Genomic DNA, 27,906 nt, shown 5'->3' with positions numbered 1-27,906 from the left:
TGTCACTCAGAATACCAAGATGTGCCCCTCCCCCACATTTAGTCCAAAATATACATCTTTTGATTAACTTCATGGAAATAAAAAAATATTTACATTTATTCACTTTTCTTCAAAGTATTAATGTACAGTATAAATTTAAATAATATTCTCCATAGAGTCACATTTTTTTCAACCCAGACTGTACAGTACATTCAGAGAATAATGAAAAACAAATACATAATTAAAGAAAAAAGTATGTAAAAATTGCTCCTTAGAACTATATGGCCATATTTTGAAAAACTGTTATCTTTTAATTAAACAAAACAGTATAATTTGAAATAATTTGTTTGCAATACCCTTAACTAGCATATACACTATAAGGTTGAAATATCAATAACCACTCATTGGAAAAATGTTGCTTTCAAGAAAATGAAAAAGGTACATAATATCTATAGTAATTTTTGACAACTTTATCAAAATTAAGAACATGAGTTGATATTTGTTTTAGAAACATACTGTGACATAACATTTGTTTTACAATACTTTTATTCAGCTTATAATACATAATCATTTATCAAAGTTTAGAAATACTCACAGGCCTCTATAAAATACTAGTAATTTGGGGGGAAATGCTACTTGCCAGTAGCTTACCTTCTGGGGCTAATAGCTGTTGCAGGGGAAGGGTGATTTTTGTCACAAACCACAGTACGGAAGGAAAATGTTACCCTCACCCCCACCCCAGAAACTGCAGTTCCAATAAAAAGCAGCCCCTTTGAGGCAGAAGCCTAAAAGGAAACCAGACCACTTTTCATGTGTAGTATGGCACTAAAATGAACAGTCTTTACAGGCTGGAAACATGACAATAAGGTATGTTGAGATTGCAGGGGAAACAAAATTAAGTAGTGCTTTCACGCAATTGCTCCAGAACTTGCCCTAGAATTTCATCGACTATGCCAATGTCAGGATTGATTTGCTGCACATTAAGTTCAGGCATTATTGTTCCTAGTAACTGTCCCACGTTAACTCGCAGGGATCGCAGCTTCACGCTAAGAAAGAGAAGATTGAGAACATCAGTTAAAATTACAGGTATGGTGAAGATAAGTTCAGCACTTTAAATCAGGGGTCAGCAAACTTTTTCAGCAGGGGGCCGGTCCATTGTCCCTCAAACCTTGTGGGGGGCCGGACTGTATTTTTTTGGGGAGGGAATGAACAAATTCCTATGCCCCACAAATAACCCAGAGATGCATTTTAAATAAAAGGACACATTCTACTCATGTAAAAACACGCTGATTCCTGGACCGTCCATGGGCTGGATTTAGAAGGCGACTGGGCCGGATCCGGCCCCCAGGCCTTAGTTTGCCTACCCATGCTTTAAATCATCATTTGCTCAACTGTTCATTCATTCCTTTCCCATTTCTATCACTATTTTATAGTCTGTTACAAATTTGACATACATTGTTTTAAAGAATACATTAAATGACACTTTAAACCAATTAAATTGAAATGTTACATAGAATAGAGATGTTATATTGTAGCTCACCTTGTCTATTAATTTTATTTATTTAATATAGAAAATGTCTGAAAATAAGTTTCACCAGAAATAGTAAACAGTATTTATGTAAAACTGTTTTTGGTATTGTACAGATCATTTTCCTACATACTTGCTACAGCTACAAACAACAAGAAAAGGTTCATATGATTGCACCAGCAATCACATGCTACACTAGGACATTCATTCATTCAAAAGTAGGATTAGTATCATGCTTCACCATCAAAACCTTTAAGTGGTTTACATGGCATGTAGTATTTGGGTGCAAAGAATTAGGTTGTTTAGATCAGTGGTTTGGATGGTGTAGCACGATACAGTGGTACCTTGGTTTGCAACCGTTTTGGAATACAACCATTTTGGATTACAACCACGTCAAAACCTGAAGTGTGTGTCCCTTTTTTTGGATTACAACCCATTTTGGGGGGATTACAACCCATTTGTTTTGGATGCCCCATTGGCGAAAGCGTGCCTTGGGTTACAACCTGTTTTGGTTTACAACTGGACCTCCGGAACGGATTATGGCTGTAAACCAAGGCATCACTGTATAAAACAGCATTATGGAGATGCCTGAGTTTCCTTAGAACAGGGATAGCCAATGCACATTCCTGCCCCAAATGTTCTCATCATCTTTGACCACTGGCTATGGTGGCCGTGGCTGATGGGAGTCCAACAACATCTGGATGGCACCACGTGGGCCAGTCCTGTCTAAGATTGCCATCAGTTCCTCAAAGAGAAGAAAAGTAAAAGAGCTTCCTCACAATTATCTTATTCCTCAGCATTGCACAGCAACATGAGAATGTTGGGTGTGTTCTAGGTTGCAGTCTTCACTGACATGGCAAGGTGGGTGACGAGACCCAAAACCTGGTAAATGCCCTGCTTGAACTGAGTGTGTGCTTCATGCTTAGGAATTCTCTGCAATATGGATTCTTGGTAGACATTCATGTGCAAAGGTTTCCTGAAGGTAGGTTTGAAAATAGATGAAAGTGTAAGTTTAGAGCCTTTCCATGCTTTTTCATGCACAAATCGGGCTTCTTAGTAGGAATATATACCTTTCTCCATTAGTTTTTAACTCTGCAAGTTCTGCTTTCAGCTGCTCACATTGAAGGCCCAGCTGAGTTTTTTCCATTTCCAGTAGTTCAATCTGAAAGTAAACCAAAGCTTTATATACCTGCATTTTTGAAAATGAAAAAAAAAAGTGAAATACTTGTTACAGTATACAGTAGTACCTTGGTTCCTGAATGGCTTGGCTGCCGAACAAATCGGCTCCTGAATGCCGCAAACCCAGAAGTGAGTGTTCCGGTTTGTAAATGTTTTCCGGAAGCCTGATACGTCTGATTTACTTACAATATTTTGGTTTGCACAAATCTGAACTAAACACTATTTTTCTATAGTAGGTCTTCTCTTTCCACCAAATCTGGCTACCTCAAGTCAAAGGATGTTCTCACTGGCTAATTTCTCAGTTCCAAATAACTTTTTTTATTTAAGTCTCACTGATTTCAAAGGCACTTCAATTCTGTAGGAAATGTATGCTCTAATTCTGAAAGACCCTTTTATTTACATTCCATTAAAATTAAGTTAAGGTAATGGATTTAAGCTTAAGTGTGAGACTGAAACCCAAAACAAGTAAATCTAAGTATCAACCCAGCCTTTCTATGTACTGAATTATGAAACTTACCTCATTTTTATATTGGTCTCTTTCAATGCTGCAATTGTCCAGCTGTCTGAAAACATCACCCAGTTGCACAGCCATGTCATCTGCTTCACTTTTATTCTCAATGTTTTTACATTTACTACATTCAGATTTTAAGTTCTGCAGAGTATCACACTGTTGTTTCAGTGTTCTCATCTCTTTCAATGCCTGTTCATACAGAATGAATATCTCTTCTTTACTTTTTTCTTTAACTTTTTTGAGTTCTGCATCTGATATTATACTTTTTGTTTCTGTGGACTGAGGACATATTCCCTTTTGCACATGCTTGCCATTTGTATCCATTATTTTTTGCTTTAACAGTGTTAATTCTTTAACCAATGTATCACATTGCTGTTGATATTTTTCTTTTTCACTGTTGGATGAAAGCAGTTGAAGGCTTAATTCATTTATCTTAATGTCTGCATTCACAATATCAGCCTCTGAAACATGAAGATGTTCTGTAAGTGTTATTTCATGTTCTGATCTGGACAGCTGATTATCTGCATTGCCCTCAGCTTCTTCCTTTTTTACTACAAGTTCCTCTGTTTCAGTTTGTGTTGCTGTAGTTCCTTTTGAACCATTTGTTTCTGAACAAGCATCTCTGTTCATAGAAATTTCTCCCTCAATATTACTGAAATCAACATCAGCCCCACCTTCAACTTTTACTATTGTGATGTCACATTCCAGAGCGTCAGGTTTTGGAGTACTGTTCTCTTCCAAAATGATAACATCATCATCATCTTGCTTCTTTTTCTCAAATGCTTGGCTAGTCACTTTTGTGATCTTAAAAGGTAGTGGTGCATCAGCATTAGAAAGTTTTCGTTTAAGGCTAAAGAAACAAAAAGCAAAGTAACAGAAATCATATTACCAGTTTTTCCCCTTAAAGGCTAAGCTCCAGAAAATGTTAATTTAAAAAACCAGCACAAGCAAATGGGGAAAGAAGGTGGAAATATTCTTGCATTTTATTTACTGACCTATTTTCAGGATCAGAATGAGGAGAAGATACTGGTGTGCTGTTTGATTTGTTTTGAGGTCTCGTAAGCGACACGTTTGAAGCTTCTGCATGAAACATTGGAATAGTTTCACTCAATAACGGAGTTGCACTGGACAAGGCAGCCGTTGTTTGTAAATACATTTCGTTATAAATCTGTAGAAACGGCATTAGGTCATTACAATTAGAGAAGAAAACATCATTCACTTCCATCACTGTGACTTTTTCCTTGAACTCTCTGCAGTCACCACAAAATGACAACATATATGGCTGGATGGGCTGTGGGAAAAGCCTTGGCAGCTCAGTTACAGGTTTTAGCCATATCGCTCTACCTCGAAATTTGACTACTGAGTAAATTAGATTGAACCAGAATATGTAAACAGTCGTCAAATATACTTACGCACAGAAACAGGAAGATTCAGGACACATAAAAGGAAGTGCAGTGGTACCTCGGGTTACATACGCTTCAGGTTACAGACTCCACTAACCCAGAAATAGTACCTTGGGTTAAGTACTTTGCTTCAGGATTAGAACAGAAATCATGCTCCGGCGGCGCGGCAGCAGCAGGAGGCCCCATTAGCTAAAGTGGCGCTTCAGGTTAAGAACAGTTTCAGGTTAGGAATGGACCTCTGGAACGAATTACGTACTTAACCCGAGGTACCACTGTACTTTTTTTTTACACGCAGCACATAGTTAAACTACAAACCTCTCTACCACAGAAAGGCAGTGCTGGCCACCAATCTAGATGGCATTGATCACAATCAATCATCTTCCACTGCTGTAACCTCTTTCCATGGTTCAAGTGTTACGATTATTCAGCATCCTCAGAGTGGAGAAGATATGGAGATTGATGACAGCAGCATTTGTATCCAGCAGTGGAGCCAGGAAATAGTGAATTCCCTCCTCAACTATTACACTACTCTTTCTGCAATTGGTAAAGCGGCAAGTGCCAACTGTCAATCCATGGTACACTGATCATAATCCTGCCTTCACCCTAGGAAAGTTTATATCCTTGGCTAAATTCTGACCTGGAGAGAATGTATATTCAAGACACACAAAAATGGAGGAAGAAGCTAAAGTATCCTTTTGCTGCTTTTCATGCAAAAAATGAACCTGGTACAGTATAGGAAAACTTGCAAGTAATTTAGCATTGCTTCCACAAACAAAGAAGTAAACATGTCAAGATAATCAGTCACGTACCTGCTGGCTAAGCTCTATCCTTTTCTTTAATTTCTCCCTGTCTCTGCATTGAGAAGAAAAAGTATCATGGTTTATGCTCAGTATATATATGCTTTCTAATATTAAGTTGTTGTTTTACATGACCTTTTGCATCAATAACTTATGTTATAGCCCTCCTGTATTGAAATGGGTTAGTGTGTCTTGCTGTTGGTGGTTTGAGCCCATCAAGGGACAGCTGTGGGCAGCATCCCTGCATTGTAGGGGGCTGGACTAGATGACCCTCAAGGTCCCTTCCAACTCCACAATTCTATGATTCTATGTAGCTCACTATAACTTCTAATGGTGAGAGCACACAACCATCAGTGAAAAGGACAAAGTTCACTTTTGTATTGTCAAATGAAGGTATGTTTTGGACTAGTGAATTCTTTTGTGGATTTCTTGACTTAAACAAATAACAAAAACGTATTCGAAACATAATGGGTTTGCTAGAAGGAAGCATATTACCCATTTAAAACTCTACAGAATAAACTTCCTAGTGCCTGTCTTCAAAATTGTTTGATGGAACACATAAAAAAGCCAACATTTCAACTTCCTTTTTTTATTTAATGCTCACCTTTTCTTAAACTTTTTCTCATATGGAATTAATAAATCATCATCTTCAGGTTCTTCATCCACATTGCAATTTCTAATTTTAAGAAAGGAATATATATATTTTTAATCCAGCTAGTAAATGCAATCTGAGAAAAAATGAATTGCCAAATTTCTCCCTATTTTACCTGAACTGAGGATCAGGGTTGTATGAACAATACCACTTCTCTGGCAATTTATCCATTCCATCTGGAAGCTTCCTCCATTTTAGACATGAATCACACTGAACCCAGGTTTGATCAGGGCGATTCCTGTAACAGAGTGTAAGTGGCATTAAAACTAAGCAAATATAATTTAAACCAAGCACAGATTATGACTGAGTTTTATGTTTTTAGAAAATCTTACTGGGAATCTTCAACCATCTCTTCTTGAGGATAATCCAGTTTCTTTGCTTGCATCTCATTCCAGTAATCATTTAGCTTCTCACCAAGCGCTTGCATTGTACGCCTAATAAGCAATAAATACAAAGTTGTGTCTCAACAAAACACATTCTGTATAATATGAAACATACATTGACAGTTGCTACAGAAAGCAAGTACTACTGGGAAAGAACAATGTGCAGAAATATCACTTATGCATTTAAGGAAAACATACTAGAAATGTGCTAACGCGTAATCTATTTATTCCTTCCAAATCTTGAACTCCTAACAAGTTACAGTAGGATTCTGCATTTGGTTCAGATTCCAGACATGTCTACTAATGGCAGAGATAAGGGGAAAGCAGCGAATTGCTTATTTAAAAAATGCTTTTAAATTCCTCCCTTTAGGATATATTTGTGTAAATAATGCTAAAAACAAGAAATGAAGCCAAAGGGTGAGTTATAGGCAAGCTGTGTGATACAATGAGACGGCTCTAGTGCTCCTAACTGCAGAGTGAATGCTACAGAGACAGTGTGCCTGAACAGCACCCTACTATTTCTCTACCCAAGGAGGTAGGGTAGGTAAAGTGGTAATGACACCACTGTTGGGAGAGCAGCTCTGTATGCATGAGCAGAAGGGACTTCCACAAGCCTTAGGGCTCATGTGCTTGACTCACATGGCCAGGAGAACTCAAGTGACAGCAGAGCTTAGTTTGACCATTAACTTGTCATTACATATGGACCTGAAACTCTGGTGGTGATCGTTGCTGCTGCTATTATTATTATTACTTATTGTATGAAAACCTTCCCATAAGGCAGGCTTCCTTAAACTCGGCCCTCCAGATGTTATTGGCCTACAACTCCCATGATCCCTAGCTAGCAGGACCAGTGGTCAGGGATGATGGGAATTGTAGTCTCAAAAAACATCTGGAGGGCCGAGTTTGAGGACGCCTGCCAGAAGGCATCTCAAAGTGATTCCCAATACAGATTGGAAATGAACTCTGGTTTATTGGTTAGTTAACAAGCCAACTCATGGCTTGTTTAGAAATGTACTGCTAAGCCATGGTCTAGTGTTACATGCAGACTGGGAATTTAGCTATGGCCACCCTCTGGGATGAGTTTAGAGCTATTCATGGAATATAAGGCGACCAATTGCTACTAGCCGCAATGGTGGTGTTCTATCCCTAGTATCTCAAAGGAATACTCAATAAGCATCTCAATAGCAGTTTCCTTGGAATCACAAGTGCTATTGCACCCAGCCCCTGCTTGTGGGCTTCCTACTGGCATCTGTTTGGCTACTGTGAAAAGAGGATCCTGGAATACGTTCTTACCTGTATTCATTAGTATAATCAAAATCTTGTTTGTTATGGGTTGGCTTTAGGAAGTTGCATTCGATAATCCCAACTACACCTACTCCCATGTTGTTTGCCTGCAAAGGGGAGGTGGTGGGGTGGGGGAAGCATACAGACAAGGAAGATATACCAACGTTTTCACCAAGAACACAAATTTCCAGTATTTTAAACAAAGATTTATACAAGTATACAAGTTCCAGCACAAAAGATGCCAGAACAGGGATTATTCCAAGTTCAATTGCTTGGATAAACAACTTCTTGAAAAGAACGTTTATTGTTTTAACTTCTAAGCAAGCCTCTGCTACCCCCTTTAGAATTTCTACTTAAAAGTAAATGGGAGGTTGAGAAACGACTTAGAATTTGGAGCTAGGTATTGGGGTAGATTGGCTTCAGAATGCTCAGACTTATTAGTCAAAGTTGGGAATGGCAACACTCAACATCAAGCAGTTAATCAGAACACAGTGGATACACATACAGTTCTGTCAGTTTAAGCATCACAGTGCTTTCAGTGACAGTAGTTCTTTTTGGGGGGGCTGTAATTAGGTTGTTCTTGTTTTTACTTTGATTATGTATTTTGCATTTTTATATTGTAATTGTATCCTGTGAACCGTCCTGAGACCTGTGGGTATAGGGCAGTATATTAATTCAAAAAATTATAATAACAACAGTTACTTGTGGGGGGGGTGGCTGGAAAGAAAAATGTGCAGTAAAGGAGGATGAAATGTTAATTCTTGACTGCACAAAAGAATTCTCAGCCTTGTGTTTTAGATGTCAAAAACAGCCCTTGGCTGCCCCCAGAATGCAAGACTTTACTAAATGAGCTGCTGCGATGTCATTGAATGTTTACAACTTGCTTCTCAGAGAATGACAAGGATTTTCAAAAATTTGCAGGAAACCGTTTTGATTAAAATACAGATTTTTGTTGGTGTAGAAACCATTTTTATAATGTTTTAAATATTGAGGGGGGTTCTTCATTATTATTATTTTTAAAAATAGTAATTTAAAGAATAGCTATCTTAAAATTAATCTGACTATAAGCATGTTAAACTTACATGTTAAACCTACATGCAGATGTAAACAAAACTCCTGAAACAATGGCTCTATGTCGAACACACGGAGTTAAAAGGCTGCCCCTTTTTGCAGTTTGCAAAAGATTGGGCGCTGTTAGCTACTTTGTGTTTCTTGGATGGGGGTGAGACTGGGGCAAGGCAAGAATTAGGCAGTACAAAGAAAGGATTAGAAGTGAAACAGAACATGGAGTAGAGTAATCACTCTGTTTAGTCATAAATTTAAATATTTTAATGTATAGATTGAGCAGATCAATTTCTATGCATCCTTGTTTAGTAAATATGTTAACATACCAATGGATAATTTAAAATGCTGATTTAAATGGCAGTGCTTTAAATTCAGTCCACCGCGCTTTGAAAATACACAAAAATGGAATTTTACATTAACAAGACTAACTATAACAAGTTTCAATTAAAGTGTGGAAAGATGAACTATTGCTATATGAACTTCTCTCACCTTTTGCTGGTAGCCTACTCTTTCATAAGCCTTGATTAGTCTGTTTCTGTGGTACATCATCATTCCATAGTGATCTTTATTTCGACAGTTGAATCCAAAAGTAATTCTTACGGTTTTGGGCTTATTTGTGTAAGTTAGGGAAAATATCAAAATATGGTTCTCTTCATACTGAATGTTCATTCTAAACAGAGCTGTCTAAAAAAATAATTCCACTAGCCCCCAAGAATGTGAAAGAGTATTAACCATTAGTACAAGTTACAGTACAAAATATAATAATTATTTTGTATATAGTAAAATAAATATATTGTATTTGAAAACAGATAGGTTTTTCTCTGAAAAAACTCCATGATTATACCGGAGAAAACTCAGAACTTTCAAATTAAACTACAAGTTAAAGGAAAGTTGGTTAGATAAAGCCTTTAATAAAGGGAATTATAATTTGTGAAGAAATATCTTAACAACTTTTTTCCCTGTTTTATGAACAGTAGCAATTTCTGATATTGTATTGATTATCTTACTTACTAAATGGATCCAAAGCTAGCGAGTTTAGCCAAATGGAGTAAAACAAAATTTAGGGATAAAAAACTATGCTTGCATAACACTGCTCCAATCCTAAAGTTGGTGACAAACCTAAGACTAACTAATTTATTTCATTTAAAACTTAATATTCTATCCTATGGATCAGTTGCTTGTATTCTTCAATACAGTTCTGGAACAACTGAACTTACTTCTGTATGCATATTGATATTGAAATAAAAAGGAATGATTACAATTTTGTTCACTGACTAGCAAACTTTCACATTCTAACCAGTGACCATAACCTTTTAAAAAAAAAAGAACTGCAACTATTTAGCAACTGCTTTCCTTTGCTGGCTGCCACTAACATAGGACTCTTGGTCACTCAAATTCCACCAGTTCTACTACTTTTGTTGATGGACTCGCCTCTAGCCTTTCCAGTTCTGTGCCCCATTCTGTGGGTTAGATTGGACATTATCCTTGTTCGTTTTTACTATATATCACCTTGGGACAACTGTATAGAAGGCACTACTAGAACTGAGTGGTAATCCTTTGCTTTTTGAATACCCCCCCTCCCAAATTCATGTTACTAGGCTGTATACCATAGCCACTGCCAAAGCAACGAGAGTGAGGAGGTGATACACTACTATTGGGTCTTTCTAAAGAAGAGAGATATGCATGTACAAAAAACCTTGGGTTTTTTTCACCTATGAAGCAATAGCAGGCAAGCCTAAATGGGAATGTTTCTGCAGCATATCACAAATTACAACAAAGCTTCTTGCTTAAAATCATGCTTAAACTCTGAGCTGATAGTGGAACCAAGTGGGGAGAGAAGGGAAGAGAAGAGTCAACGGTTTCACGTGTACTAGGCCAGCCGTTCTTGGTCAGTCTGCAGCAGCCCACAGTAATAAAGGATACAGCCAGAAACTTCGGCCTGTAAACATCTCGCTCTATGTGAGCAAGGCTTTTGGAGACTAGTTGCGTTTGTACTTTCTGTCCTCTTATAATTATTTGCATCCTTGGTTTTAAATATAAGATACTGCAATAAGCCTGAAAAGGAAAGTACATGGTTAATTTTTCGTACATTTTGCAATTTAAAAGAAAACAAGTAACAAGTTTTCAGCATACAGCTTGTAAAATATGTAAATTGGAGTTCTATCCAAATTTTGCAAATTTAAGTCAAATGATATTAAGTAAGCAATCAGAACTCACATGGCACTTTCAACATGTGTCCAGATTATACATAATGTTAAGCACTGGATTCTGCATGTGTGGGACAGAACAGCGAGACACTGGCAGATACAGTGATTAGTAAGGTGTCTGCTGAATGTTAAAGAGAAAATTATTCAGTCCCCCTTCTGCAAAACCACCAGCATCAGAGAGAGTCCATCACAGTATATTTGTAGACTATTTCAGCCAGGAAGAATGCCCATTTGCACAGTGCAATTTCATTTCATCATCTTTGGCTAGAAGTCTTATAACTTAGTGAAATGGAATAAATGAACTTTTAAGATAAGCATATTTTAACAGTGATTTTTTTTTAGGGTCCAATGCGAAAAGAACAGCTGTGATGATTCTGTATATAATACCACGTACAGACATAGTGGAAAATAACATTACAACCAATAGGGAAAAAAATGAATAGTAAGCATTACCCGTAATGAATAATCACTTTCAGGAACAATCTGATCTTGTCTCTCTTGTTTTTTATACCCTCTTCTCCCTGTTATTTCATCTAAATCAGCAGGAATCCTAATATCGTATTTATCTGTATCGAAATCAAATTCTGTTTGTTCGTTTTTCTCTCTGTGGAAGGACATTTAAAGAAACTTGAATTTAAACAATACTATATATAAATACAGCAATAGCAGCCCTCAGTAATCAGCACCATTTAAAGTATTATTAAACATTTCTCTGAAGTTGTAGCTTAACATTTCTGGAGGGTACATCATTATCTCTCCTTGATTTAGGGTATGCTGCTACATTTTAACTACCAGTACGTACTTCTAACTAGACAGGGAAATTCAACATCTGGACTCTGTTAGCAATGCTATAGCCATCTTAAAAACATAAAATACGTTTCTGTATTTTTGTATTTCTGAAGCCAGCTGACGATTCCCAGGTAAGATCCTCCCTCTATTGTGTGGGCAGGTAGTCCCTCCCCCTACCTGGCCTGATCACCTTGGCAGCATTTCCCCAGGCGGGATTGGGCAACTGACTGAGGTAGGCGGAGACCTCCAGGTATCCTACCTGGGGAGAGACAAAGCCAAGCCTGTGCTAATGGTGCCGCATAGGGTCCAGGGGCTGCCCGCGACCACGCAAATGACGCCCCCCATTTAATGTGGGGAGCGGTCATTTTGACTCTACAGTTTCCTGACGAAAGCAGATCAGGCTAGTCAACTTAGCAGAGAGCCCCATTTGTTATTTTATATGCTTATTTTATGCCTCTCATAAACAACTGAGAACTCTGTCTATTGGGTGTTGATAGAATATTAATTATCCTGAAATCAAAGTGGAACTAAATCTCTGTTAACTTAAGTCTTTGTCCTCTGAAAGGTATGGCCAAAACAGTCAATTGACTTGACGGCAAGGAGAAATAGCATAATGGACAAAACCTTTTAGCGCTGTATACTTGCATATGCCAAGAATGCTATGGAAGAAACCTGGGTGTTTGTCCTTTAACCATTTGCATTCTGGGATATTCAGTTGCCAGCAATGAAATGGGAGACTATTTAGCATCTTCCAACTATTCCAACTACGTATATATAGTTGGTAAAGCATGCTACCCTTTATCCTTTGCTTCTATTCTGTAGGAATATGGCCCGTTTTTCTTTCACTAAATAGTGTTGAATTTCACTTTGCGAATATTATTTCATTCATTCTGCTTTTTCCTCCTCCATTGTATTGTTGAAATTTTTAATTGTTAAAAATAAAATATTGAATTTGCCTTATGCTTTATATTGCTTGAGGGACACGTCTCATACTCTAATATCTTAGGAAACAGGGGAAATGCAAAGCCTAGTGTTCCTTAGATTTCACCATTGTTAGATACTCCTTGAAAAGTGGCAATAGCTGGAAATGATCCTAAACGATTTCCCCTTTAGCATGGGAATAATACATAGCTCTCTGGTCCCACAGTGAATGAAAATATGGAAAGGAAAGCTTTAATTTCTGCTGGTGAAAACAGCATGCACGGTAGAGAAGTTGTGCACATTTATCACTAGAGAGAGCCATTTCCCTATTCACAATATACCTGCAATTTGGGGAAAATATAATGTAAAAAGTGGCCCTTTCATGGTCTGCAATTATAAAATTTGTTTCAAGGGAACGTATTTTAGATGTTTGAAGCAAAGTTAATTTCCATGTTCACTTTACTACGCTAAAAGCACATGGTGAAACTTCCCCCAAGACTCAGAGGGACCTGTGTCAAGTGATTCTTGGGAAACATTTTTCATGGGAGTTCATCCCAGATTGCTTGATTCATCCATGATTAACATTAGAATTTGAAGTAAGGTACAGTGGTGCCCCGCAAGACGAACGCCTTGCAAGACGGAAAACCCGCTAGACGAAAGGGTTTTCCGTTTTGGAGGTGCTTCGCAAAACGAATTTCCCTATGGGGTTGCTTCGCAAGACGAAAAAATCTTGTGAGTCCCCGCGGGTTTTTTTTGCTTTCCCCCCCTTTTCCTAAGCCGCTTAACAGCTGATCGCGAAAAGCCACTAGACCGCTGTAGCGCTAATCCGCTAAGCTGTCAATGGGCTTGCTTCGCAAGACGAAAAAACCGCTAGACGAAGAGAATCGCGGAACGGATTCTTTTCATCTTGCGAGGCACCACTGTAGATGGGGTGAAGTAAATATAATGTGTCCTAAAAGAAATATAAACAATAAAGCAGTAACATATAATGCTTTGTTTACCAATTTTGTGCAACTATATCAAATTAGCACACATCAATGCTGCATTACCAGCTCGACTATTAACAATGGATTTTCTCTCACCTTCGAAGGTTCCAAATAATTATTCTTGTTCCTTTTTTCCCTATAATAGCATCAAGCTCTGCAAGCAGCTCCTCTTCAGTAGGAAACAGAGAATGTTCCAGGATAGCCTTCAAGCTGGCTGCTGATTTCTCACGTTTCATTAATTCCCGTATATTATATTAAGGAGTTGGCATATTTAAGAACTGTTAAACCTTGCTCAGATAGCTTATAGCCTTTTCCATCTAAATCTCTCCTGAATGAATAAGCTGATGAGCATTTATTGTGCGGCTGCCACTTAAAACTCGCTCTACGTGGGGCTGCCCTTGAGACTGACCCAGAAACTCCAGCGGGTGCAGAATGCCGCAGTGAGACTCCTTACAGGGTCTTCGCTGCGAGATCACATTCATCCGGTGCTATACCAGCTGCACTGGCTCCCGGTGGAGTACAGGATCAGGTTTAAGGTGCTGGTTTTCAAAGCCCTATACGGCCTAGGACCCTCGTACCTACGGGACCGCCTCTCCTGATATGACCCACAGAGGAACTTACGGTCTTCAAATAAAAACATCTTGAAGGTCCCAGGCCACAGAGAGGTTAGGCTGGCCTCAACTAGAGCCAGAGCTTTTTCGGCTGCGGCTCCAACCTGGTGGAACGCTCTGTCGCAAGAGACAAGGGCCCTGCAGGACTTGACATTTTTCCACAGGGCCTGCAAGACAGAGCTGTTCCACCAGGCCTTTGGTCAGGGCGCAGCCTGACTCCCTCCTTCGGCAATCTTTACAAAACTTTAGTTTATGGTTGCCATCAATTTTTATTTTAATTAATTTTTATAATGTTGCACTGTTTTTGTGTTGTTAGCCGCCCTGAGCCCGGCTCGGCTGGGGAGGGCGGGATATAAATAAATTTTATTATTATTATTATTATTATTATTATTATTATTATTATTATTATTATTAAAAGTCCACCCCATAACTATTTTACTGTTTCAATCAAATTAACAGCTGGTCATCTTAAGTCTGTGACCACACGGCAACTTTAACATTACCATGTTCCTGAAGTAGTCTGGAAATCTTGGCTCACCACCAGACCCTCCAGAGGTCCCTAGCTCTACAAGAAACTATATACAACCACAATGAAATATTTAAAACTGTGATCCTATGGTAATCGGTTATGTGTAATTATGTTGTTACAAACCATAATGCATATAATTAAATGGAACACATCTATTGTCAGCTTAGTCTTTTAACCTGCCTTTCATACTGCATGTTCCTATTTAACATCCAAATCAGGAAAACTGCAGAATACAGTCATACCGCGGGTTACAAAGCTGCAGGTTGTGCGTTTTCGGGTTACTGACCGTGCCGAACCCAGAATTACTCGAACAGGTTACTTCTGGGTTTCGGTGCTCGTACATGTGCAGAAGTGCAAAAATAACGTCACACGCATGCGCAGAATCGAATCACACTAGTGTGCAGACACGGCGCTTCAGGCTGTGAACGCTGTGGGTTGCGAACGTGCCTCCCGGACAGATCACGTTCACAACCCAAGGTATGACTGTACTTTTCTAGTTCCAGCCTAGGAAAAAACTCTCATTTTCTGCTGCTGCCGTTTACTTCCTTTCAACCTTACAATTTTATGTCATAAATATATATGCTGCCCTCCAATGTAATTCCCCCCTGGCAGCTTACAATAAAAAATACTAAAGAGACCTGCAACAAAATGTTGCAGCGAGGAGTGCCCTGTTGATTTTACAGCCAGCTATGCTCTCCTTAGCACACTCCATTCCATTCCATCTCCCACAACAGCCACTGAGCAGCCGGTGGAAACTGAGCATGCTAAATCATCATTGGCCTCTCTCTTTTTGGAGGGGGGGGGACACTTTTTTCTATAGTGGTATCTCGGTTCTCGAACTTAAACTGTTCCAAGAGTCCTTTCGACTCCCAAAACCATTCAAAAACCAAGATGTGGCTTCCAATTGAGTGCAGAAGCAGCGTCGGATGTTCGGCTTCTGAAAAACGTTCACAAACCAAAACACTTACTTCTGGGTTTGTGGCGTTTGGGAGCCAATTTGTTTGGCAACTAAGCCGTTCAGGAACCATGGTTTGACTGCACTTCTGAGTTCTGTTTTATTATATATAAACATGTGTCTTTAGAAGAGGCTGCAGTGATTGTTGGACTGTGATAGGTGTAAATCACCTGACATCATTATGTCAGGTGACCAAGAGGTGGGTGATCAGGTCCACCTGTCAAAGCTGGCGTGCAGTGAGTGGTGGTGGATTAGGATAAGGTCCACTAGTCAGATCCAGTTTGCCACCTGTGATATATACGTTTAGAGGTAGAACAATAAAGTCATAGAACAAAAAATAAAGCCTAGTAACATAAAACTAGCTAACATTAATCTCTTCAAGAGTTAAAAGTCTGAGAATAGAAATAGCTATTCATCTAGCACCGAGGAGACATTAGCATAGACCCCAAGCCAAGCTTCTGTGGTGAGAGACTTAAATTCTATTGGAATACAGTACTGGTATACAACTACTGCCCAGTATATAAGAAGTAATGCTGGAATAAGAGATCATCTTGAGAAACAGATATCCCAGATACAATCTATCACTTGGGCTTCAAAATCATCGAAAGGATATGTTTCTTGTTGAATTTTATAATGGGAACAACTACATGTTCTGCCTTCGTAACTTCCAAGAAGGTTTGTGACAACATGCCCACGCTCATGATTTCTCCATTCTTGGTGAAAACAATTGCATCTTTCCCAAGGCGCATCGATCCTGATTTAAATCCATTTCCATACAATCCAACTGGAACACGGCCGTTCAATGCAACTTTGTCGCTGAAGCCAAAGCTGAAACACATGAGTTTGAAAAGATGGAAGAGGGGGAAGTGCTTATCATAGTGCCGTGCTGCTTATGAGATTTGATTTAAATCAGCGGTTTCAACTACCCAAATCTGTAGTGGAGTTAAAATAAACCAGCTGCTGTTCCTAAACAGTATTCTTCTTTCAGCTTCAAACATAATGTAACACTTTATTCCTGGCTAATTCATATTTTGAGAAATACATTGTGATAATCATGATGCAGAAAAAAATTGGTATCTGCTAGTGCACGTTACTTGTGATGTAGACAATCTACCAGATTGTATTGGGTGTTAGGGGTGGGGTGGGGAACACACTGTGCTCTTTCTAGGGTAGTTTGCTCACCTTTGGGTTCCCACCCTGCTTTTGGCTCTCACCTGTGGTTCCTACAAGCTGTCAGCATGTGAAAGCGACCACACCCTGGTAACAGCTTTGACTGGCCAGTTAAACCAGGTGATGGTAGCCGATGGGTCTCAAACCCTTGTTGAGTTATAGCTCCAGCAGATTGAGGAAACAGACCAACACAGATAGTCAGCAGCACATATACATGGCATTTCTACTTACACAAAGAGCACCCTGGATCAAGGCCACTGCATTTGCACCTGTCTCATTGTAAAATACACTTTAGACCATACAGAAGCGCCGGTATTAGTTTTTCATGCGCACATAATCACATAATTGTGAATCATTTATGCTGTCTAAACTGAAGTACAGTTAATATTTCTCCACAACAGTAAATTTGGTGTCCTAAAAATGCAACTTTCTTACATTATACTTTTACGAGCATGCAATCAAAAGCCAGAGACTGCACACACCACTAAAACTTTACCCACCTCAACATCTTGTGCAACTTGTCTGCATTCATACCATTTCCATTGTCCATAAATGTTAAGCATGTGTTCTCATTTATAACAGTTTTGTCAATCCACATCTGTTTTGCGTTCACATCAGGATCGTAGGCATTATCTGAGAATAAAGAGTGGTGCAAAAATTAAGAACAAGAGTAATCTTCAATAATAAAAAACAGAACCACCCTGCTGGATCAGACCAGAGGTCTTATCTAGCCCAGCACCTCATTTCTCACAGTGGTCAACCAAATGCCTAAGGGGAAGTCCACATGCAGGACAATATCATTTATTTCTGTCTTTTATTATTATTTATTGAATTTATATACCACCCTATACCTGGAGGTCTCAGGGCGGTTCACAGAATAAAATCAAAATATAAAACCACAAAATAAAACAACAACCCAATAATGCCCCCCCGGCAACCCCCCCCCCCCATTTTTAGAGGGCACAGGATGTCAATCAAATCAACCAAAGGCCTGGTTAAAAAAGAATGCTTTTGCCTGGTGCCTAAAGGTGTATAATGAAGGCACCAAGCGAACTTCTCTGGGGAGAGCATTCCACAGATGAGGAGACACTGCAGAGAAGGCCCGTTCTCACGTTGCCACCCTCCGGACCTCTCAAGGGGGAGGCACACGAAGAAGGGCCGCAGAAGATGATCTCAGGGTCTGGATAGATTCATATGGAAAGAGGCAATCCAACCTGGTCTCTGAATTCTGCACTAGCTGTAGTTTCTGAACCATCTTCAGAGGCAGCCCTCCTACGCATTGCAGTAATGTAACCTTGAGGTTACCAGAGCATAGACAACAGTAGTTAGGCTATCCCTGTCCAGATAGGGGCGTAGCTGGACCACCAGCCAAAGCTTTTTATTAGGGTCTTACAGCACAACCTACTCAGAAGTAATCCCCACTGAGCTTTATGGAGTTTGCTCCCAGGTAAGTGGTAATGGATTGCAGCTTTAGTTTGTTAAAGATGTAACAACCAGTTAGAAAAAACTGCTCCCGTGTAATACATAAAACAAGTATGGCTTAGCCTGCAAAAATACAATGTTGTTCACATACCTATAAGTTCAGCTGCAGCACTGAAAGGCCAGGTGTGACTGGTAGAGTTTGTGTGCAAAAATTTTGGACATAGCTGAAACAACAGAAAGTGTACACGTTAAAATCAAAATAATTAAACTTCTAGGTACATACATCTGCAATGTACATACAGGTGCAGTGTTGCAATGCAAAGCAGTTACGAAGTTTTACTTTAGATAAACCATCACAAATATACACCATCTGCAAAATTCATAAAAAAGCACTGTAAGAACGAAAGAAAACATGGTACGCAGAAAGGTGCAATGCCTCATTGACTCAGAAGTATATTGCGTTCCTGACCCAAAAGCTTTACACACCATGGGGCTCAGCTGGGGATTGGTTTCTATTTAAATAATAATAATTCTGAAGGTTTTAACAAATTGAGCACTAAAATCCAAACACGTTTATAAAAAGATAATAAAAAGCAATATCAAAAAAGAATAAAGAGAAAGAAAATATAAAATAGAATGCTTATGATCCTTACAAGAGGAAAAATAATAAAAAGAATAGAAAAATAGATGAAAAGAACTCCTACCTCCCTATCTGACAATTATCTGAAACAACAATTATTCAAAGTCAGGAGTCAGCAACCTAAGGCCCATGGGCTGGAAGTGGCCGTTTGGCTGGCCCACGAGCCGCCCCCAAACTGAGTCACGCGCTGTGCTAAACCGGCGCAGCGCGGCACGGGGACTTGCTTCCACAGCGCCGAAAATTGCATCTGTGCAGACACAAAAAATCGTGGGTGCGCATGATCCAGCCCACGAAGGGATCTCTGCAGGACTGATGCAGCCCAGGCAATATAAGCCTTGCCGAGTTTCCGGTTGATCGTGCATGCCATCACAGTTGGGGGAAACTGCTCCAGCGCAGCAGACCCCCAAGAACAACCTCAAATCGAGCATTTTGAGGACGTGGGATCCAGCAGGTGTCAAAAAGCGGGCTCCCCCCTCCTGGCAAGCTCTGTTTTTGAGCTCCGAGAGTGAGGGGGTCATAGCTGCGATGCATCGTACAAAACGCTTACTTTGATGATACGAAGCTGCGAGACTGTGAGGCATCAGCGGTCAATTCTTCCAACATTAAAAGCATTCAATGACTGTATTGTGAGTACCTTCTACATTTGGATTAAAATTTGGAGCTACTCTATCCCATTTTTCCATAAATTTTTGATTTGAATTGCCTCTCAGGCTATTTGTCAGCTGTGCCATCTCAGCAAATTCTTGTAGCTTATATTGCCAGTCCGTTATTGTCGGGACGACTTCTTCCTTCCACCCCTTTGCCACCAAAGTCCGAGCTGCAGCCACTGCATATAAGAATACCTCTCTAAAGGTATTCAAGATGTCCCTGCCAACAATGCTGAACAGAAATGCCTTGGGTCTTTTTAAAAAGGTTATTCCAAACATTTTAAAAATTCCTCATAAATTAAACCCCATAACACTTTGATCTTCCTACATGTCCACATGTGATACATATTGCCATTACTCTCACCACACCTCCAACAAATATTCACTAAATTTTTATACATCTTAGATAGTCTTGAGGGGGTCAGGTACCATCTGTGTTGTATCTTTAACATATTTTCTTTGACGTTATAACATGCCGTAAATTTCATATTTGTTCTCCAAAGATCTTCCCATTCGGCCATCATTATTGGAGGTCCAATATCCTGTGCCCATCTTATCATTGTTGCCTTAACCTCCTCCTCCTTGAGCCGGCCCCTGTTCAAAGTGTTTAACATGTGCACTCTAAATCAGTTTCCCCCCCTCTGCAGGATGTAACTTTTCCCAAATTCTCCCCCCCCCAAGTCCAGCTTTAAATTCTTGGTCATCCAGACAGCCAATATGACTCTTCTAATGTCCTTCTAGTAATCCAAACAGATATTTCTCCAGTTTCTATATAAAAGCTCTTACAAAGTTCTTTTAAAGAGTTTCAGCAATCTCAGCCAAATCAAGAGTCCAAAATTATTGCCAAATTGATATTCATCCAGTCTTCCTTCCTTGCGGTTCCTTTTCCTCCCCCTTAGATTCTCCCAGTCTTTCATCATTTTGATTCACTGGGGAAGAAGAGATGTGTTTCTTATTTCCTCTGCCTGAGCTGGCATGCCCTCCAAATCGCTTTCCTCATAAGAGACCATAGCTTGAGTTGTATTGCAATTACCTGAACTGCCAACATCACCATCTGTAGGTTGTTCATTTTTCTACGAAGTGAATTTCCCCACCACCTCAACAGAACCTTTCAGCCCTTCCACTGGTGAATGGTTTCTAAATACACAAGTGGGTCCCCACAACCTTTTTTGCAGAGAAGGTGGGACACAGAGAACATTTTCCTTCCTTCTCCAAACTGTACCTTCCTCTCATGGTTTGCTTGGTTCACATGTAATGTGAAGCCAGCCTCTGATTTCTATCCTACCTGGCCTACAGCAGGAAGGAGCACAGCAGGGAATTTCTAGTAGAAACTGTGTTTATGGAATACAATCTTACTCAGCTATGAGTGATCGCCGAAGAAGAGGAGGAAGCAGCAGCAGCAGCCGCAGCAGCAACAGCAGCTGAGAATCAAGGGGAAGTGGCATCAGTATTCAAGTCAAAGAACTGGTTGCCAGATGTGAAATATATTGACTTTTTCCCAGCTCTCCAGGGCATTTCAGGACATAAACTTTTGCAAAACAATCTAATTTGTTGGGGGATGCCCCTTGGGAGAAACACCAGTGTTAGAAACTTGGATATACCAGCTAGGCACCAAATGGCTCCTTAAACCAAGATTACAGTCGCCAAAACGAAACGTCTAGTTGCAACTGGAGCCCCCAAAGGTTTCTGTCTCCTTGGCCTTTGTGTCCTTCTCCCAATGTCCAGTAAAGGTCATAAAGGCTAAGAGTGAAACATCGGGGACAATACAGCTTGCTGACAATAAGTTTTAGAGAACAGGATTTTGATAGGGTGGCTCCCCATCCCTCATTCTCCTCTCTAAGTGGTTTTCTGAGAATATTAGTTGCTGACTAGGAGATCACAACCTCCGCATGAATGACTCCAGAGTGCAAACATGGAAGCAGCAGCAACATGTTCTTACTAAAATCAGTTGAAAATCCACCAAGGATTGTGAAAGAAAATCCAAGACCAGACAAAGATTTACTAAAACAATACATCTGAGACATTCTATGTGTTCCCCATCAAAAGCAATATTCTGGAAAGGGCATATTACTACTTTGGGGTGGAACTGTTCATCCTCCTCAGCTGTAGCTACATGCATCTGTCTTCCACCTGATGCATCATCACAGTGCAAACACAATAAAAGTGTTCTTGCCACTCCCTTTAGACTGGTTATTTAAGCCGGAAACAAAGGAAGTAAAAGGATATTAGAGTTGCCCCTCAGGCGTACCATATTTTTCGCTCTATAGGACGCACCGGACCATAGGAGGGGGAGAACGGGGAAAAAAATTCTCCCCCTCTCTGCTCAGTGCTCCTTCAGCGAAGCGGCAGGAGAAACGGAGCCCCTTCCATTTCTCCTCCCGCTTCACTGAAGGGGCGCTGCGCAGAGATGGAAAACTGTGCAGCGCCTCTCCAGTGAAGCAAAGCCTGGAAAGCAAGAGGGATCGGTGTGCACCGACCCCTCCCGTTCTCCAGGCGGCTATCCGCAAGCCTTCTGAGCGCAGCAAGAACTCCCGCTCGGGCTTCCCCTTCCCCAGCCCTGCAGCTAAAAAGGAGAAGCCTGAAGCCCCCGGAGCGCAGCGAGAACTGCCGCTCTGGGGGTTTCAGGCAGCTATCCGCAAGCCTTCAGAGCGCAGCGCTCCGAAGGCTTGCGGATAGCTGCCTGGAGCCCCAGGAGCACAGCGGCAGTTCGCACTGTGCTCCGGGTGCTTCAGGCTTCAGACGGCTATCCACAAGCCTTCGGAGCGCTGCGCTCTGAAGGCTTGCGGATAGCTGCCTGAAACCCCCAGAGCGGCAGTTCTCGCTGCGCTCCGGGGGCTTCAGGCTTCTCCTTTTTAGCTGCAGGGCTGGGGAAGGGGAAGCCCGAGCTTCCCCTGACCCCAGCCCCCAGAACAGGTTGGCGAGTGGTGGTCCCTTCTCCCTCCTGGGGAAAAGCCCGCAAGAGCCACTCAAAGCTTGTGTGCGGCTCTTGGGGGCTTTTCCTGCCTGCCTCCCCCCTGCATTCGCTCCATAGGACGCACAGACTCCCCCCCTTAGTTTTTAAGAGGGAAAAAGAGTATCCTATGGAGCGAAAAATACAGTAATTTGATAGGAAACCCAGCCCCTGCAGGCAGGTTGGGCTTCACAGTGTAGCAGCATGTAGGTCATATTGTGTCAAAGACTGAGTGAGCTTCAAGCAGTCTTTGCTATGCTTCTGTCCAATTTGAACAATAAGCTTGCATCTATAGTCAGCTGTTATTATCTCCCCAAATCACTCTGGGAGAAATTCATTGTAGCTGTAAGGAGATTGTTCTGTCAGTGCAAGCATTTTAGCTTACCAGTGTGCTGCTCTGGGGGTTCCCTGACCTGTTCTGAGCCCATTTCAGGGGCTCAACTGTAGCACCCTGCTTGTGGTTAACGCTTAGCTGGAATGAAATATTCAACGCAGCAATAGAGAAATTAAAATAATAATTTGTCAGACAAATAAATGATGGCACAGTGGTATATGGCTACCAAAGCTCTGCCCCCTTCCAGCCCTGATGGCCAGCACTTATATTTCCTCAGTCCAGCCCCCTTGCTCCTCCTTTGGCTGCCTCTGTCCAATCAGCCTGGTTGAAATTCCTATTGGCTGTTTGCTAGAACCAATCATAAAAGATACACCCATTTCCTATTACCTTTTATGGGAGACAAAGAGCTATATTTCCTTCTATCCATAAATGGCAGACAAGTAGCCATATATCTTACATTTGCCTCGACAAGGCACCTTAATTACCAGATCACCTTTTGTCCCTGTTGCCCCTGCATTCCAAAACAAATGGCTAAAACAAATGGCTCGTGGTATTAAATTCTATCTAAACAGAGATCTTGGGTTCACATTCTCACACACCATCAATGAAATAAGAATCTAACATAAGAATCTAACATTTCTTACTTTCTAAATCCTTTGCCTAATTACATTAAGCCAACAAATCTCATACATAACATAGATAGCTTTTTAGAAGAAAAGGCCTTTGCAAAGTAAAAAAAAACTCAGTAAAAAACAGCTTCAAAAGAAGCCTCTTCAGTTTACATCCCCCTTTCCCAGCCAGCTGCTTTTCCCATTAGCTCTCCCCAAAATTTATTGCCCTTTAACTCTCTCAGTATACCTTAAACCTTAGGAAAATATGGCTAGAGTCTGATGGGAGGCACATGGTATTATTTTCTGTTAAACAATAAATCTTACTATTTACCAACTCTTAATTAGTGTTTTTGCAGCTTGATTGTATTCTGTAATATGTAGGGTCAGTGTAACATTTGCTCCCTGCCTGTAATTCCCTTTTACAACTTTGAGAAACTTGTCTCCTGCTACTGCTATAAATCAGGGGGGGCCTTGTCCAGGAGAGCAGGAAGATAAACAACTGCCAAAGTACTTAGCCAGCTGGTTTCTGCCTGGCATGAAACATACAAACATTTGCAAATATATCTTTAAGCTCATTTTAAAATACAGGCCTTGATCAGATGCCTCACAACTAGGCACACAGTAGACTTAAGTCACTCCTGGCTGCTACAGCAAAATCAATACTCCCACCCACTCATCCACAGATAAAAATTAAACTGAAACACTCTCACCCCTCTCCGTAGCCCAGAGGTCAGCCATGCCAACCCAGGAATTTTATCTCCCTCCACTCAGATGCCTTGACTCAAGGCCAGGGGCAAGTGCATTTTCCAGGGATGATGTGGCAACTCATGTCTTGCAAGGAGATGAGCAGCAAATGGAAAGCAGGGAGAAAGGACATAGGTTTTCCTACACTGCAGTCCCAGCTGCTGCACCTCTCCTGCTGTTGCCCAGGGTCCTGAAAAGCTGAAAACCACCCATTCTGGCAAACTAAGAAATTATGCATAAGAGCCAATATCTTTCTAGCTGTTGCCATATTTTCGTGTGTATAGCTGTAACTTAATAAAAATTTACCAGTGATTTTTAACTTGCTTAGATCACTGCCTGGTAGTTGGAAGGTAGCTCCAGAAACAGATCCCTGCTGAAAGGTGCTGAGGGCATGTTTTAAACTGTCTCACAAAAAAATCCTACAACTGAGGAAAAAAATCACATGGTGTCTACGGCACACAGTGTATTTCATCAGTTGAAGCTTATATACCAGTTATGGTCCCTTGCAGACAGAAACAGTGTGGCCATAACTTTGGTACCACTTACATAGCTTTACTTTTGCTTAGAGTTATTCACAGTAACCTCCAGATAGATATTGAAATGCACTAGATATAGAGCTACCTTTGAAAACTCTCCTGAAACTCTAGGACATGGGTAGGCAAACTAAGGCCCGGGGACCGGATCCAGCCCAATCGCCTTCTAAATCCAGCCCGCGGACGGTCCGGGAATCAGCGTGTTTTTACATGAGTAGAATGTGTCATTTTATTTAAAATGCATCTCTGGGTTATTTGTGGGGCCTGCCTGGTGTTTTTACATGAATAGAATGTGTGCTTTTATTTAAAATGAATCTCTGGGTTATTTGTGGGGCATAGGAATTTGTTCATTTCCCACCCCCTAAAAAAATATAGTCCAGCCCCCCACAACGTCTGAGGGACAGTGGACCGGCCCCCTGCTGAAAAAGTTTGCTGATCCCTGCTCTATAACTTGGTAGTCCAAACTATAGATCAGGCTTCCTCAACCTCGGTCTGCCAGATGTTTTTGACCTACAACTCCCATGATCCCTAGCTAGTAGGACCAGTGGTCAGGGATGATGGGAATTGTAGTCTCAAAACATCTGGAGGGCCGAGGTTGAGGAAGCCTGCTATAGACAGACTAACTAGGACCTGCCAGCAAGGAACACTAACTATAGACAGACTAACTAGGACCTGCCAGCAAGGAACACTAACTATAGACAGACTAACTAGGACCTGCCAGCAAGGAACACTAGCTATAGACAAACTAGGACCTGCCAGCAAGGAGCACTAACTATAGACAGACTAACTAGGACCTGCCAGCAAGGAACACTAGCTATAGACAGACTAACTAGGACCTGCCAGCAAGGAACACTAGCTATAGACAGACTAACTAGGACCTGCCAGCAAGGAACACTAACTATAGACAGACTAACTAGGACCTGCCAGCAAGGAACACTAGCTATAGACAGACTAACTAGGACCTGCCAGCAAGGAACACTAACTATAGACAGACTAACTAGGACCTGCCAGCAAGGAACACTAGCTATAGACAGACTAACTAGGACCTGCCAGCAAGGAACACTAGCTATAGACAGACTAACTAGGACCTGCCAGCAAGGAACACTAACTATAGACAGACTAACTAGGACCTGCCAGCAAGGAACACTAGCTATAGACAGACTAACTAGGACCTGCCAGCAAGGAACACCTGCTACTGGGACCACTTCAGTGTGCTGGTACAAACATATAAGGCCCCAAACAGCTCAGGACCAAGTTATTTGAAAGACCACCTTACCCCTTAAATACCCAGTAGATCGCTGTGGTTTGTGAGAGCGTTTCTCCTGCAAGTTCCAGATATCTCAGAAACCCACTCCACAATAACTCAGAGCAGAGATTTTATGTGGCCACCCTTGTTCTGTGAAATAGCATTCCTATCAAGATGCACACAATGTGTCTACCGAGACGAGTTGCTGTGCTCACTAGACCTGGGTATCTTCACCACAGCCAGATCATACATTATTGCCATTTGTCAGGCAAAAACAACACTACTCAAATCCTGCCTCTGCTGACTCCTCCCCTCGAATTGCTGGAAAGCGAAAGCTAAAAATCAGGGCAGTTTCACCCCTCCCGCGCTTCCTTCTTTCAGACTCACACGAGCATCGTATTGTGTGCGCCCCCCTTCTCACGCAGAACCTCGCCCCCACGAGGGCACAAAAGGAGCAGGCAGTATTTACAACGCGCGTGGCGACATTTCAGAGGTGTCTGGAGCCTGCAGCATTGCAAAAAGATCGCTAAATCTAGATAAGAGAGCCAAACTCCTCCGCCTTTAGGGAGATGCACGGGAAAGAGAATTTGCCTCTCCCGCAAGGATGGGAGTAGCCCGCCAGCGGCTACGTCTTATTTTATTTTATTTTGCACAAGAGGCAACTTGGAAGGGCAGAAAGGGGTTTCCCTAAAGAGAAGCCTCGGTGCCCTTCAGCTTCGCGCTGCTGAGAGAGCAAAAGGGACAGAAACCAGGGGGGGAGGGAGGAGGAGGTTCCCGCAGCCCAGAAAAACCGCACATTTAACTTCCCAGAGAGGATTTGCAACCGGGCGCCCCGAGAGCGCGAAAGGCAAGAACTCGAACATCTCCACCCGCGGCGGGTAAAGCGCCTACGGGACGACGCCCCAAACCTCGCCTCTGCCTCGCAAGCCCCATAAACGCAACCTGTCGCGGCACCCTGCGGAAAAAGCCGCCGCCGCCGCCGCCTCCCCGCCCGCTCTCACCGCACTCAGAGGAATCCCGTTCTCCTTTAGGGCCGACGCCATCTTAGCTCCTCCAGTACAAAAGCCGCTGCCGCAAAGAAGCTTCCTTTTTCCCAGGCCCCTCTTCTTCAGCGCAAGTTATTTCCGGGGAGGAGACTGGGCGGAGCTGGAAAAAAAATCAATAAATCACGTTTTCACTTCGCTTTCCTTTGCGGCTGGCGCTGTTGTTGATTTGGCTCAGCCGACGGGCAAACGTCACGGAGGGCCGGCCGCCGCTTGCATGGCCTTTCGGTTCCACTGTTTACGTCTTCGGCTTCCCTGCTCTGCACGTGTGTACGCAGAGAGCGGGGAGTTTAAGTTGAAGGCATGATGCAGCGACAGTTTCTCATAGCGGCCGGGGTGGGCTACTTCTCTGGAACGCAGCCTGTGTAAAAGAGAGAGTCAAGATAAGGGTGGGAGGCTAAATAGAAAGTGTCGCCTTCCGCCTTTAGAGAGATTTACAAGCTTCAAGAACTCTCGAAGCGATCGATGTAGGCAAACTATGCAGGGCCGGATTTAGGTTTGATGAGGCCTTAAGCTACTGAAGGTAATGGGGCCCTTTATATGTCCAGCTGCCCTTTATCAACAACAAATTGTCGCTGCTTTTTTGTGTCGAATATATGCTATATGGTAATTTATGGACCTAATAGGTATCTAAAGCCATTTGCACGTAACAAAATATGTATTTTATCCAAGTAATTGTTGAACTGAAATACAATTAAGAAGAAGTATATTAACAGTGAAATAATTATTAATTTCTAACTTAAAATGATTGGAGGCCCATTACTTACATCATAGGAGTCCACACAAC

The 27,906-nt window shown here is 41.5% G+C and overlaps 1 protein-coding gene and 1 long non-coding RNA gene across 4 annotated transcripts; both read right to left on the bottom strand.

Annotated features, from left to right (window-relative positions):
- Positions 1 to 68: 68 nt before the first annotated feature.
- MORC3 (MORC family CW-type zinc finger 3) lies at positions 69 to 27,344 on the bottom strand. Of its 3 annotated transcripts, XM_053386684.1 has the most exons (17): positions 27,078 to 27,344; positions 18,523 to 18,595; positions 17,450 to 17,582; positions 16,393 to 16,607; positions 13,781 to 13,928; positions 11,442 to 11,592; positions 10,705 to 10,836; positions 9,271 to 9,390; positions 7,726 to 7,823; positions 6,382 to 6,483; positions 6,165 to 6,287; positions 6,002 to 6,073; positions 5,410 to 5,452; positions 4,193 to 4,365; positions 3,204 to 4,047; positions 2,578 to 2,669; positions 69 to 1,025 (listed from the first exon to the last, which is right to left on the bottom strand). In XM_053386684.1, the coding sequence occupies exons 1-17, from the start codon at positions 27,117 to 27,119 to the stop codon at positions 875 to 877; spliced, it is 2,712 nt and encodes a 903-aa protein (XP_053242659.1). In that variant the 5' UTR covers positions 27,120 to 27,344; the 3' UTR covers positions 69 to 874. The 3 variants fall into 3 exon arrangements, with proteins under 3 accessions (XP_053242659.1, XP_053242657.1, XP_053242658.1); XM_053386682.1 differs by lacking the exons at positions 13,781 to 13,928; positions 16,393 to 16,607 and having other exon boundaries at positions 27,078 to 27,341; XM_053386683.1 differs by lacking the exons at positions 16,393 to 16,607; positions 17,450 to 17,582; positions 18,523 to 18,595; positions 27,078 to 27,344 and adding an exon at positions 14,719 to 16,343 and having other exon boundaries at positions 13,781 to 14,066.
- On the bottom strand, positions 22,567 to 26,725 carry LOC128413010 (uncharacterized). The gene is made up of 3 exons (XR_008330217.1): positions 26,003 to 26,725; positions 24,181 to 25,460; positions 22,567 to 22,707 (listed from the first exon to the last, which is right to left on the bottom strand). It is a non-coding gene; the product is annotated as an uncharacterized LOC128413010 (long non-coding RNA).
- Positions 27,345 to 27,906: the final 562 nt, after the last annotated feature.

The sequence above is a fragment of the Podarcis raffonei genome, chromosome 4, assembly GCF_027172205.1.
Source record: "Podarcis raffonei isolate rPodRaf1 chromosome 4, rPodRaf1.pri, whole genome shotgun sequence".
Taxonomy (NCBI): Eukaryota; Metazoa; Chordata; class Lepidosauria; order Squamata; family Lacertidae; genus Podarcis; species Podarcis raffonei.
This window is presented reverse-complemented; position numbering and strand designations above follow the sequence as displayed.